Below are 14983 nucleotides of genomic sequence, written 5' to 3' on the forward strand. Positions count from 1 at the left end.
TCCATGCTCATTCGATTCATCCTTCCGCCCACTAGCCATGTGAACGACACGCATGCCACGCCAAAAAGAAACAAAATAACATTTCCAATACCCGCTAGCCATAGCGCTGCTGACCGAGTGAATGAGAGAGCGAAAGATTACGAGACAGCGAGAATAAACAAGCTCACCGTCGCTACCGATGAGCACCCAACGTCATTACCATCATCAACATCATCACACGCACTGAATGATGACCGCGTGAGTTGCAGTGACGCCAGTTTTGTGGAATATTCAGGAATGTTCCAATTTTTGTCGTGCAACATTTTTGAGCGCGTTAGTTGCTATATAAGAAATTGACTTCGGTTGATGGAAACAGTTTTGTTGAAATTCCGTTCTGGCAAATGATCAAGTTCGAATAGTGAAGTGTTATCCGACAGTAGTGATTACGATACGATTGAAGTGTTATCCTACAGTAGTGATCCCGATTACGATACGATTACGATTCCTCTCCGACGGTGTTACTTCGAGGATTTTACTATTCCGACAGTGAAAGGAAAACAGCCGCACCGAAAAACCGAAACAAGTGACACTTAGGGATCCGTCCTGTACAGTCCAACCCAATAAAGTGCTTTTTAAGCGAACATATGGTCCTTCGAGCCGTATTTAACGGTTCCCGAGTGTCATACCGCTAGTGTTATATAGACTAACCACTAGAGAGCAAGTCACCAGCCAGTGAAAGTGAGCAAAGTTATTCCGCAAAAGGACTTGAAAGGTGTAAATAAAATGTCGACCGAACATTGGCCGCCACTCTCCAACGATGAGTTTCCTGGCTTCGACAATGAACAAGAGAATGGAAATGGCAATAAGGATAGTGACATTGGAGCCGACGCTGGTGTCATCGCACAAGTTAAATCGATTTCTCGCCAACGACACCAGTCATTGAAGAAGGTACTTCGTATCCAAGAACTCGACAACCATTGGGTCATTAAATGAGAAAAAAAGTCGTTTATTTATTACTTACATCGATAAAGCTGATTTTCGTGATTGTAACAATGTTTTTTCCAACTCAGGAAACGTGAAAATAATATTAAAATTTAAAATTAAGAAATATTTTGACAGTCTGGATTTGACACTATAGGAAGGATTTGACATATCGAATTTCACGACAAATGGTGCCCTGTCAGAAAAAAATAAGGCATGTTTTCTCGGTTTTCCCAGAGGGTTATTTTATTTGACATAAACATCATCCATTGCATATAGTTTTTTTTCATTTTGGGTGTTATCCTGATAGGCCAGATGTAAACAACCGCAGTTTTCCTATGTTTGGTTGCCAAGTTTACATAAGATTTATTTTAAAAAACAAAAAAAATCGTTTTTACGTATTACAACGAAATTTATTTTGAAATAATGTTTTATTGTGTATACTGGACCTAAAATTTATCGAATGGAACGGAAAACTATATATAGCTTAATGACCCAATTGAGAGTCCCACATTTGAAAGTGTTTTTGAGCAACCTTCGTGCAGCTTACTCCGAGTTCTCCAGTTTCCATAATCAAATTGTGGCCATTATTCCTGACGACGCAATGCCCCTCCACGAAAACGTGTACGTGCAATTCGAGCAGCTGTACAATATGACATCAGCTGAAGTGGAATCTCGCATCATGCAGTATCAAGCTGACCCGACACAACAAATAGTAGTTCACCAACAACCACTGAAGGCTCCAATTCCGACGTTCGACGGGGACTACACAGCATGGCCGAAGTTCAAAGCCACGTTTCAAGATGTTATGGCGCTTTCTCGAGATTCCGACGTTATCAAGCTATACCACCTCGACAAAGCTTTGGTGGGTAATGCAGCCGGCGTCCTAGATGCGAAGACTATAAACCAGGGAAATTACGCACGAGCTTAGAGGATATTGACGGAAATGCGAGAACAAGCGAGTGATTATTGAAACCCATATCCATGGGCTTTTGAGTTTGAAGAAGATGACGTCCGAATCTCACAACGAGCTGCGATATCTTCTAGACGAATGCACAAAACACGTGGAAAGTTTGGAGTACCAGAACCAGGAGATGTCTGGTATATCTGAGCTGATTGTCGTCTACCTGTGACAGTGGCATTGGATAAATCAACCATAAAACATTGGGAGCAGTCTCTTAAACCTGGAGAGCTGCCGAAATTTCAGCAAATAATGGAGTTTCTGAAGTCGCATTGCCAAGTTTTGGAGAGATGCGAAGCTGCTAGTTCCGGCACGAGTTCAAAGATGATTTCCGCCCAGAAATCACATTCTTCGCAACCGAAGCACATTAGCCAACGAGCACATACTGCTACGTCAAATCAACAGAATGAAAAATGCGATTTTTGTGATGGTCCACGCCTGAACTATCAGTGCGACAAGTTAAGCACTTTTTCCAGCAGCGAAAGGAAGGAAAGAGTGAGAGCAGCTGGTGTTTGTTTGAACTGCTTCAGAAAGGGTCATCGTTCGAACAGCTGTACGTGATCCAAAAGCTGTCGTAAATGCCAGAAGCGGCACCACACTCAATTGCACGAAGATGAGGCCACATCGACACACGACTCCCGAATGGAAACAGCTCCGACAATAGAGAAGGAAGAACTCAAATCATCTGGTCAAAGGGTGACTCCATCCCCAATTCAACCGAAGGATCAATCAGTGTCAACTACGTGTTCGCGCCACCACATCCAACAGTCGAGAGGGGTATTTTTGCAAACCGCAGTCATCTTGGTGAAGGACAGAAACGACCAAACACATCATTGCCGCGTTCTGTTGGATAGTGGTTCTCAGGTGAACTTCATCAGCGAAAAGATGGCCACATCTCTAGGGATTCAGAAGCAGAGGGCTAGCGTTCCAATCACTGGCATAAACAATTTAAGGACAACCGCACGTGACAAGATCGAGGTGAGCCTGATTTCCCGTTGCAGCGACTTCCGAGCTAAACTGGAATGCTTGATAATTCCGAGAATCACCGGTACGATTCCATCGAAGAACATCGACGTCACAGGTTGGAACATTCCTCGAGGTACTCAGCTATCCGATCCAACCTTCTTCCGTGCCGATAGCATTGATATGCTGATCGGAGCAGAACTTTTCTTCAAGCTAATGAAGCCAGGTCCTCACTCTAATCGAAAGTCTCCCGGAGCTGCGTGAGTCACAGGGACTATCCAACTAGACCAGCAGCTCGAACCTGTGCAATATGCGCAAGTAGTATCGTTTCGATCTATCGAAGATTCGATGCATAGATTCTGGGAGCTTGAAGAAGTTCCAAACGCTGCGCCCAGTACATCCAAAGAACAACAATGTGAGAAGCATTTTTCATCTACGTACTGTCGAGATTCGACCGGCCGATTTGTAGTTCGACTCCCGCTAAAAGAATACCTCGACGAGCTAGACAGTTGTCGTTCTTTAGCTCTAAAACGATTTTACATGCTAGAGAACCGACTGAACCGAAACCCCGATTTGAAAATTCAATACGTCGCTTTCATTCGGGAATACCAAACACTCGGTCACTGCAAAGGAAGTGAACGAGGGAGATGACGAGCCCAGTCAAAAAACCTATTACGTGCCGCATCACGCAGTGCTTCGTCCAAGTAGCTCAACCACCAAATGCTGAGTGGTATTTGATGCCAGCGCGAAATTATCCGAAACGAATTTAGCCCTTAACGATGTACTGGTTGTGGGATCAGTTGTGCAGAATGAGCTGTTTGACATCGCATTAAGATTTCGAGTGCATCACTATATTTTCTCATCCGACATCTCCAAAATGTACCGACAGATTCGCATGCATCCTAAGGACATCCGTTTCCAGAGAGTCTTCTGGAGAGATAATCCGACTGAACATCTGAAGATTCTAGAGTTGACCACGGTGACTTATGGAACTGTATCAGCTCCGTTCCAAGCAACCCGATGCTTGGTGCAACTAACTAACGACGAAGGCGAAGAGTTTCAACTTGCTGTGAACATCATAAAAAAGGATTGCTACGTCGATGATATTTTGTCGGGTAAGGCACGTTCGACCGTACGAGGAGTAATCAGATCATGCGTCAAATGTTTTCGAGTAAAACCATCCGATATTTCCCAATTGATGGGTGACTTGCCGAAACAACGAGTTACGCCATCCTCTCCGTTCAGCATCACTGGCGTCGATTACGCTGGTCCCATAATGGTGAAGCAGGGATCCTACCGTCCGAAGATTGTGAAGTCGTACATTGGTGTCGGATTTGACTACCGACGCATTTATTGCCGCACTTCAACGTTTAGTCAACCGCCGAGGAATGGTATCGGAATTACATTCCGATAACCAATTTCCATGGGGATAAGCACGAGCTCCATCGACTATACAAGATGTTTCGTTCCGAGCAGAAAGTAACCCGCATCGACCAGTTTTTTCAGTCCAACGAAATGGAATGGCATTTCATCTCGCCAGACGCACCGGAGTTTGGTGACCTCTGGGAGGCTGCCGTGAAAAGCACGAAGAGTCATCTGAAGCGAGTGATTGGTGCTACCACCTTAACATTCGAGGAAACGGCTACATTGTTATGCCAAATCGAAGCGATACTCAATTCCCGTCCGTGGTTCGCCATCTCTACCGACGCAACGGAATCCGAAGTCCTAACTCCAGGACATTTTCTGATCGGCCGTCCACTGACGGCGATTCCCGAGCCTGCGTACGTCGGCGAGAAGATCGGTCGACTAAAACGTTGGCAACACATTCAATTGATGCGTGAACATTTTTGGAGAACATGGTCTCGAGATTATCTGTGAAGCTTGCAGCCTAGGAAGGAAAACCAAATGAGGATGGCAAACATAAAACCCGGAATGATTGTGCTCATCCAGGAGAAGAATCGAAGTCCACTTCAGTGGCTGCTCGGCAGAATAACAGCAGTACATCCCGGACCAGATGATCTGGTACGAGTGGTAGACATTTTCAGTCAAGGATCAACATACCGTCGCCCTATAACGAAGGTGTCCCTATTACCGATCGAAGAAAACCGATCCAACTAGTTATGTTGGAACCTACGGGGGGAGTATGTTGCGTCCGCAAGATGAAAAATAGCATCCATGCTCATTCGATTCACCCTTCCGCCCACTAGTCATGTGAACGACACGCTAGCCATAGCGCTGCTGACCGAGTGAATGAAAGAGAGCTAAAGATTACGAGACAGCGAGAACAAACAAGCGCACCGTCGCTACCGATGGGCACCCGACGTCATTACCATCATCAAAATCATCACACGCACTGAATGATGACCACGTGAGTTGCAGTGACGCCAGTTTTGTGGAATATTCAGGAATGTTCCAATTTTTGTCGAGCAATATTTTTGAGCGCTATATAAGAAATCGACTTCGGTTGATGGAAACAGTTTTGCTTGAAATTCCGATCTGGCAAAAGATCAAGTTCGAAAAGTGAAGTGTTATCCGACAGTAGTGATTACGATACGATTGAAGTGATATCCTACAGTAGTGATCCCGATTATGATACGATTACGATTCCTCTTCGACGGTGTTACTACGAGGATTTTTCTGTTCCGACAGTGAAAGGAAAACAGCCGCGCCGAAAAACCGAAACAATTGACACTTAGGGATCCGTCCTGTACAGTCCAACCCAATAAAGTGCTTTTTAACTGACCAGTCACCAATTACCAAACAAACTAAAATACGGACAAAAAGTACAAACTCAAATAATTGCATTACATTGCCATGTTAATTTCACGTAATCTCTATCCTCTTATCTAATAATTTGATTAGTATATCACACTCTCCCAAGAGAATTTAATGCTATTTGCGTATATTTTATATTATTTTTCGAAGTGGTTGATTCGTTCGTACCGCCGCGTTGCAAATCTATGTGTTCCGACTAAACAACTTTGTTCTTGCCGTAAAAACCGTTTACTTCGGTTGATAAACTCTACCAAATCGTAGTGGTACTATCAACGTTTTGACTGCATTGATTAGCTGCTTCGAAAAATTGTGCGCAACCCAAATAATTCGATTTCATCTCGCCACCGAAACAAATCTTTCCATTGTTTGGTAATTTTGTGTTGGAAATACTACTTCGTGATCATGAACCAGCTAGTGGATAAACCATGCGAGAAATGTAGAATGGCACTGGGTAAATCTGACCCAGCAGTGTGTGACGGCTTCTGCGATGAATTTTGTTATTTTCACAAACACTGCACCTGCCCAACAGAAGATGAATTATCTGCGTGCAGTGGCTCAAATGTGCTATGGATGTGTGACGATTCCCGTTGCCGTTGGAAGACGCAAAATTTCGTAATTCTATCAGCTCGGTTAAAGCCGCCTATGAGATGCGAGAGAAACAGCGCGATAATGAGATTGGATGTTTAAGATAAAGCATCGAGTCATTGAATTCTACTATGGCTATGCTTATAGACTGCACAAAACCGAGTTCATCTGTGCAATGCAACGAAAGTGCCGTGGTCAGAAACAATGCATCCTGAAGGAGCTGTGAACGATAGTTTCACGCTATTCCTATCAAATATCAAAAACGACGTCAGCGAGCAAGAACCCAGCCAAAAAGGGCAAGTTGCTGGCTAGCGGGGGGCTATTTGCCAACTCGGATGCGCTAATTGCCCTACAATTTGCAGGCAATTAGGGGGCTATTCTAAATGCAACATTTGGGCGATTTGTCGCCGTCATTTTTTGCCGCTCTACACGCCCTTAAATCGCCCAGGGAACGCGCTATTTAATCGACCTTAATTGCCTGATATGAAAATTAAAAATAATAATTATTTTCGGATTCAATATCTACTCACATAAATTTTTCAGTACACTAGGTAATCACCACCAAACTATAGGAAGAATCGATTGTGAAATTCGTATTGCACACAAAACTTACCACAATCAGACTTTTATTTAGACTGTAGGTCAAAGATCTTGTTCCACTTTCAGACTTTCCTTCAGAAGAAATAGAAACCATTAAACATATAGAATTTGAACATATATGGGCAAAAGCAGTAATATCAGGAGAAGTGCACATATTCTCCTCTGTGTACTTTCCACCTGAAAATGCTCACAAAAAATCATTTGAACTATTTTTTCAAACTGTAGAATCTATCATGTCAAACATGGAACCTGAAGTAAAACTGCATATTTATGGCGACTTTAATCAACGTAACACCAACTTCATCGTAGACATTGAAAACGAATCTATCTTACTCCCTGTCGTAGGCGAAAATGAAACACTTCAATACTTCTTTAACAAATTATCCGAATTTGGCCTGCACCAAATCAACCATGTAAAAAATAAACAAAATTTATATTTAGACCTCTTATTCACGAACTGCACTGAAGACTTTTGTGTTAATGCATCTTTAACTCCATTATGGAAAAATGAAGTATTTCACACAGCAATCGAATATTCAATTTTTATTCATCAAAACTCTTCCCCGAACGACTTGGAGTATGAGGAAGTGCCGGAATACCAAAAAACTGACTTCGAAGAAGTCAAACGTAGACTATGTAGAATAAATTGGCAAACTATATTGAGTATAGAAGGAAATGTCAACGAAGCAGTGACTAAATTCTATTCAATTGTAACGAATTTAATCTCTGGAACAGTACCAGTAAAAAGAAGAAAAAGAACTCATGGCGGCCAGCAGCCTGTATGGTTCAACCAACATCTGAAAAATTTAAAAAATAGAAAGCAAAAGGCACATAAAATTTACAAGAAAGAACATAGCATTACAAATCGGCAAAACTATCTGGATATTTGCTCCCAACTCGACATAGCCATTAACACTGCACATGAAGAATATAATCGTAAAATCGAGACTGAAATCAAGACCTATCCAAAGAATTTCTTCAATTACGTGAAAACGAAATTGAAAAGTAGCAACTTTCCATCCCAAATGCATTTTGACGAACATGTAGGAAATAACAATACTGAAATTTGCAATTTATTTGGAAAATTCTTTCAAGAAGTCTATACTTCATATTCCGAAACAGACCGCGACCCAGAAATATGGAAATCATCCTTTTTAGTGCCAATTTTTAAATCAGGCGCTAAATCGGACATCCGAAACCATCGTGGGATTGCCATTATATCATGCATTCCAAAATTATTCGAAAAACTAGTAAATGACAAAATATTTCAGCAAATCAAAAATCAAATAACAAGCAAGCAGCATGGCTTTTATAAAGGCCGCTCAACAGCATCAAACCTTTTAGAATTTGTAACATTTACTGTAAATGCAATGGACAATGGCAACCATGTGGAAACACTGTACACAGACTGTAGTAAAGTAAAGCATTCGACCGTATTGACATACCTTTATTACTCTTCAAACTGCAAAAATATGGCATAGAAAATAAACTATTGAAATGGCTCGAATCATATTTAACGAAACGTCAACAAACAGTTCGCTTTCAGAATATACTCTCGGAACCAATTTCTGTCACCTCTGGCGTACCCCAGGGTTCCCACTTAGGCCCTCTTCTTTTTATTTTGTACGTTAATGACATTACCTTTATACTCAAACATCTTAAAGTGCTTATATATGCAGATGACATGAAACTTTTCATGGAAATAAGAAATGTCAAAGACACTGAAATATTCCAAAACGAAATAAATATATTCCACACGTGGTGTAGCAAAAGTCTACTCCAACTTAATGTAAAGAAATGCAACTCAATAACCTCCAGCAGAAAAATTTCAAATGTTCCCGTAGACATACACTTAGGCAACCAACTTGTAGAAAAATGCAAAATTGTACGAGATTTAGGCGTAATCTTAGACTCCAAGCTCACATTTGTTGAACATTATAATACAATAATAAATAAAGCAAATAGTATGCTGGGCTTTATTAAACGTTTCACCTACAATTTTGAAGACCCTTACACAATAGAATCATTATACAATACATATGTCAGGCCAATTTTGGAATATTGCAGCATAGTATGGAACCCATACACTGTCCTGTACGAAGAACGCATCGAATCAGTCCAAAAACAATTTATTTTGTACGCGCTTCGTAAACTAAACTGGACGACATTTCCTCTTCCATCGTATAAAGCACGTTGCATGCTCATTAATATACAAACACTCAAAGAACGCCGCGAATTTGCCATGCTTTGCTTTATCAACGACATTATTTCTCAACGTGTACAGTCCGCATCATTACTTTCGCAAATAAAATTTTATGTACCTAGCCGACAACTAAGAATTCGTAATTTATTCCAAGAACAATCTTTTAGGACAAACTATGCTAAAAATAGCCCCATCAATAGAATGATGCGTCATTATAATGAAAATTGTGTAATAATTGACCTTTCCATGTCTAGAAAACAAATCAAATCTGAACTAAACCGTAGAAATAATGTATAGTATATAAGTAAATATTGTAAAACCATTCTATGTAGTCTACATATGCTTGACGAAATAAATAAAAAAATAAATTCCACTATACTTACACACGATTCCACAATTTCCAACATTTGTTGGCTAAATTAAGTGCACTAGACAAACAAAATACAAGCGAGAACACGCCAATTGTTTAAAAAACAATCTTAAACTTAAGCCAAACATGAACCGCCATATTTGTAAAACTCAAAAAACAACCAAGTCCATTTCAGCCGCCAGAAAATTGCCTTTAAATATGTATTGTATAAATTGTATAAATATGTATTGTATAATGTATTGAAATTGCCTTTAAATCGCATTCGCAAATTGCATTTGTTCCTAGGGGCAATTAGCATAGGCGAGTTGAGTCAAACGTCCAACTGTTTAAATCGCCTGACCATGTTCGTCCGCATTTTTTTTGACCGGGAAATTTCGATTCTGGTAAAAGAATGCTTAAAACTAAATGGTTCTGCAAAGGTGAAAAAACTCGTCTCGAATAGGCAAGCCGTTAGTACGTTAGACTACGTTTCATTCAAAGTGGAGCTAGACACAAGTTTGAAAAAACACACTCTTTCATCCAGCACATGGCCACACGAAGTACAATTCAGGGAATTTCGGGATCTTCGCCATAATGAACCTTGGCTGCCAACCATTCGAATGGATTCTTCTAGATCTTAAACCGATTTCAATTTAATGCTGTCGAAATTGTTTCACTGTTCAAAAATGTTACTGATTGTGTATTTGATATTAATTCTTGTTGCAATTGTTATAATTATGTTTCTTGTTGATTTAGAGTCCTTTACATTAGTTTTAAGTTTTCAATTAGACTGTAAAAGTCCGTTGAATATACAATTACAATTACAATTTCAGTTTCATCGCCTACTACGATTACTTGATAGCATTTTCTTAAACCTGCATTTATTTTTTATATTTGTGTAAATCCAGCGAATAATACTATGATTTGCTTTTGTCAAAATATAACGTTAAATTTGAACTAGAAGCTTGATATTTGTTCTTTAATTTTGGCGTAAAGTAGCCCCCGATGACGGTAGTGTGTCAGCAGAAGTCTCGTGGAGAGAATCTACTTGAATCGCTCGAACGTTTGCTGGCACTCCGGATTCCAGACGAACTTTGTCTCCGACTTCAGCAAGTTGTCGAGCGGAGAGCGCAACTGTCGCATGTTGGACACAAACTTGCCGTAATAATTGATCGCCCCAAGGAAAAAGCGAATACCTGAAACGACAGTGGGAAGAGATAGCTTGGTTATTGCCTCAATTTTTACTGGATCAGGTTGCAATCCACTTCGGTCGAATATATGGCCCAAATAGCCAATCTGTTGCTTACTAAAGCTGCACTTTTCGGCTCTGTTGGTAAAACTGAAATCCTGAATCCGCTGAAGAATTGCTTCCAAATTACAGTGCTGCTCTTGTGTTTCACCGCCAACGATGACGTCATCGAGATAACCAGAAATGCCCTTAAGGCCGGCTAGCATGATCGATGAAAAGCACCAGGTGCTACCTTTACACCAGGAGGAAGGTGGTTGTAGTGGTAGAATCCGCGGTGTGTGTTAATTATCAGCAAATGACAGTACAGTTCATCGAATTCCATCTGCAGAAAAGCGTCCGAAAGATCAATCTGGCTGAATATTTTGCAGTTAGACAACTTGGCAATGGATGTCTTCCGGGTGTGGCAGTGGATACTGATGAGGATGCAAAGCGGAATTAAGACCTGTTGAATAGTCTCCGCAAATTCGGATGTTGCCATTTGCTTTGCACACTACGACGATCGGCGCTGCGCATTCTGAATAATCGACCGGTGTGATGATAATGAGTTTTTCTAACCGTTCCAGTTCCTGGTCGACTGCGCTATACATTTCATACGCCACCGGACGCTTGGCACAAAAAACAGACTTGCATTGTTCTTTTGGGTAAGTAGCTTTGAGAGTTGCACTGGTGGACGGGGTACTAGTATCTCGGCAGCAAAAACTATCCATTGGTATGGACCACAAATTGAAACTATCGACTAAATCAGATCCGAGCAGTAGAAGTTGTTTCTCGGTGACACGAATTATCTGCTTACATGTGTTTTTGCCGATAGTGATGTCACAGTTAAATTCACCATCAAGTGGCAAAATGTTTCCAGATGCTGCCTTGGCTTTTGCTGTTGCTGGTAACAACCTTGGGCTGCCGATTTTCTTCCAGATCTGCTGACTGATGACAATAATATCGGAAGCCGTGTCCAACTGAAGATGAACCTGTGTTACATTAAGGGTAACAGAAAAGAATCTCCTTCGCTTCTGCACGTTTTACACATTAACGACGACGCAGCAGGCTTGGAAGATGGCTGATCCCGTTCGTTGAACCGTTTATCAGAAGATCGCTGCTTAATGACACTCACTTGATCGAAACATGTGGCTGACTCGATCATAGCATTGTCATGTTTGAGGTTAAGAAGACGCTGGCATTCTTCCGCTAGCTGCTCCAACGTGACGCCATTCTTCTCCTCAATCCTGGAAAGCAGCCGCGTACGGGTTTCTTCGTCGCTTTCTGCTTTCAGTCCGCAAACGTAAGTCAAGCATTTAAACTGCTCTTCCGATAGCTTTCCCAGCTTAAACTCAACGCAGGCTTTATTAACACGGCAAGCGAAAGCAATATGGTCCTCAGTCGGATGCTTGGCGATTTGTAGCGTTCTATAACGCCTGCTTATTACCAACTCTTTCGACCCAAATAAATTTTTCAGCTTCGCTATTGATTGGACAAAGGTGTGTCCTTTCGGAAGTTTCGGTAGAATAAAAAAAAACATACCTTTCATGTTCAACTGCGCCAAGCTTTCGCACCTGACCTTCGCTTCGTCGTTCAAAGGAGCGGCATCTTTCTCGAACAAATCTTCATACTTGCTATACCAAGCAAACGTGGTGCGACCGTAAGCGTCGTAGCGAAATTCCTTCACGTTGCCTGCCAAAGAACCAAGAATTTGCTCTGGTGGGTTGGGTGGTACTTGTACGTGGATAGATGAAACTGCACGCCGGAAAAATGCTTGCTGCTGCTTATCGTTTTGCTGCTGCCGTTGGAGAAATTGTGCCATTAACTGCTGGTGAGTGGATATATATATATATATATATATATATATATATATATATATATATATATATATATATATATATATATATATATATATATATATATATATATATATATATATATATATATATATATATATATATATATATATATATATATATATATATATATATATATATATATATATATATATATATATATATATATATATATATATATATATATATATATATATATATATATATATATATATATATATATATATATATATATATATATATATATATATATATATATATATATATATATATTTATATATATATATATATATAGACATCACTCTTTGCTACACCCCGGTCGTGAACAAAGCTAGTAGTTTTCTTTTTATTTTATACTTGTTGAACAATCGTGATCGCTTTTATTTTTGTACTATTTATTTTTCGTGTTTTTTTCTACTTGACGTTATCACTTAGCACAACGTTACGCTCAATTTATTGGCAAAAGCGTCATCTTCTGGTGGATAGCTGATAGTTGCATGCAAGTTCGCTTCATTTTTGCTGCGTTTATTGCATACCCGGTAGGCGTTATTTTCTTCGCTCAAAAGCATGGCTTGTTCCAACTGCTCGAAAGTCATAAATGATTCTGAGCGAATCACCTGTCGTGGGTACTGCGGAAATTCGTATCACATGATATATGTCAAGTAGGATTATGACGTTCGTGATGTCCTGGGAATTCACTCACGGGATTTATTCTGGATGTGTAACGGATGTGCTGATTTGTTTTGTAACGATAATTTCCGCAGAATGGCTTCGCGTTGTTGCGACAATGCAATGCCGGACGACAATTCTCTGAAATCATTAAAGGATGACATAGCTGATTTAAAAGATGTCTTTAAAGCTCTCTCGGTTAAAGTCGACACAAAACCGCTATCTCCAACGGTAAATACACCTTGGACAGGGATTGCTGCATATAATCCCGTTCCAAACACTCCTAAGCGCAAGCGTGAAGATGATCCGCTCAAAGCAAAAATCACTAATATTCGTGGAGCAAAAGCTGCGTTTGAAACGATAAAAACAGTATAGCACCCTGAGGATGCTGTTATGGGTCTACTTGTCTGCATTTGATCCCAGCACGACGGACGATGAAGTTTCTACACTTGTGAAAGATTGTCTGGGAAAGGATATGCAACCAAAAATAGTTCGCCTAGTTCCTAAGTACAAGGATCTCTCATCTCTGAGCTTCATCACCTTCAAAGTTGGCGTTAGCAAATCATGCAGGGATAAGGCTCTGTCCAAAGACTCTTGGCCGGAGAACATCTACTTTCGTGAATTTGTGACCAATTCAAAAATTCAACGGCCTATCATCAGGATTGCTGCGGAGAAGAATCCATCTGGTCGTGGACAGTAGCGCCAAGCTATCCCGGATAAACTCGTCTGTCTAACTTCATGTTCCTCAATGAGCGACCTCGGACTACCTGACGAATCGGCAACTTCTTCTGTGTCAGGTAAAGCCAAGAAGGGTATATGTCCTTCCGAAGCACTTCAAGATGCTGCACACCCTCAATGTAAATTTCACTTACAGTCTGCTGATGAACACAACTCAATCGACTCTACCGCTCCAGCGAACCTTCAATGTCAAAATGATAATTTCGATCGCATCGCATCTGTCCGCTCAGGTAAACGTTTGAATAATATATGTCCTTCCGAAGCTACACGTGATACTGCGCACCTTCAAGTATGGCTCCCATTGCAGTCAGCCGCTGGACACAAGAGCTATGACACAGTCATTCCCTTCGCATCGCAGCTTGTTCCCCTTCCTGACAACAGTACATCCTGCTCTCTCCGCGCTATTTGCGGTGATAGTGATCATCGAGCCCGCAGTCCTGAATCTTGACACCTCTCACATGACACTGATGGTTTGCGGATTTACTATCAGAACGTGAGAGGGCTTAAGACGAAAATTGATGACGTATATTTAGCTGCTGTGGGCGGTGACTACGATGTTTGTGTCTTCACCGAAACATGGCTCGATGCGCGTATAACATCGGTGCAGCTTTTCGGCGATGCTTATACCGTATACCGTGCGGACCGAAATAGTGGCAACAGTATTCGCGGACGTGGAGGAGGAGTTTTGATTGCTGTTTCCACCGCATTTGCCTCATGTGAGACTGATGTAGGTAGTTTAACCAGTGTTGAGGCTGTTTGGGTTAGAATTACAACTCCATTGAGGAACTTTTATATTGGTGCTGTCTATATTCCTCCTGAAAAGCGACTCGACTGCATTATCATGCAACTTCACATGGATGCTGTGAACAACGCTTCTTCACAAGCTGGCGCGGATGGCGTGATGATTGTCCTTGGTGATTTCAATCAGCCAGGGCTCATTTGGGTGCCGTCAAGACACGGATACGCGTACCCAGACCTGATTGCTTCGACAACCAACATCGCCAGTCGTTTGCTACTGGACGGATTTGCTTTCAACGGACTAAGTCAAGTAAGCATGATTCCTAACCACCAGTCACGCTTTCTGGATCTCGTCTTTGTT

At 41.1% G+C, this 14983-nt stretch overlaps 1 protein-coding gene across 1 annotated transcript; it reads left to right on the forward strand.

Annotated features, from left to right (window-relative positions):
- The first annotated feature begins 4342 nt into the window (after positions 1-4342).
- On the forward strand, positions 4343-4762 carry LOC131687669 (uncharacterized). Its single transcript, XM_058971767.1, has one exon. It carries the CDS (start codon positions 4343-4345, stop codon positions 4760-4762), a length of 420 nt encoding a protein of 139 aa, XP_058827750.1.
- The last annotated feature ends 10221 nt before the right edge of the window (positions 4763-14983 follow it).

Source organism: Topomyia yanbarensis, chromosome 3, assembly GCF_030247195.1.
Source record: "Topomyia yanbarensis strain Yona2022 chromosome 3, ASM3024719v1, whole genome shotgun sequence".
Lineage (NCBI taxonomy): Eukaryota > Metazoa > Arthropoda > Insecta > Diptera > Culicidae > Topomyia > Topomyia yanbarensis.

Coding starts and splice junctions, on each gene's coding strand:
- LOC131687669 (XM_058971767.1), top strand. CDS start 4,343: ATGTTTCGTTCCGAGCAGAAAGTAACCCGCATCGACCAGTTTTTTCAG.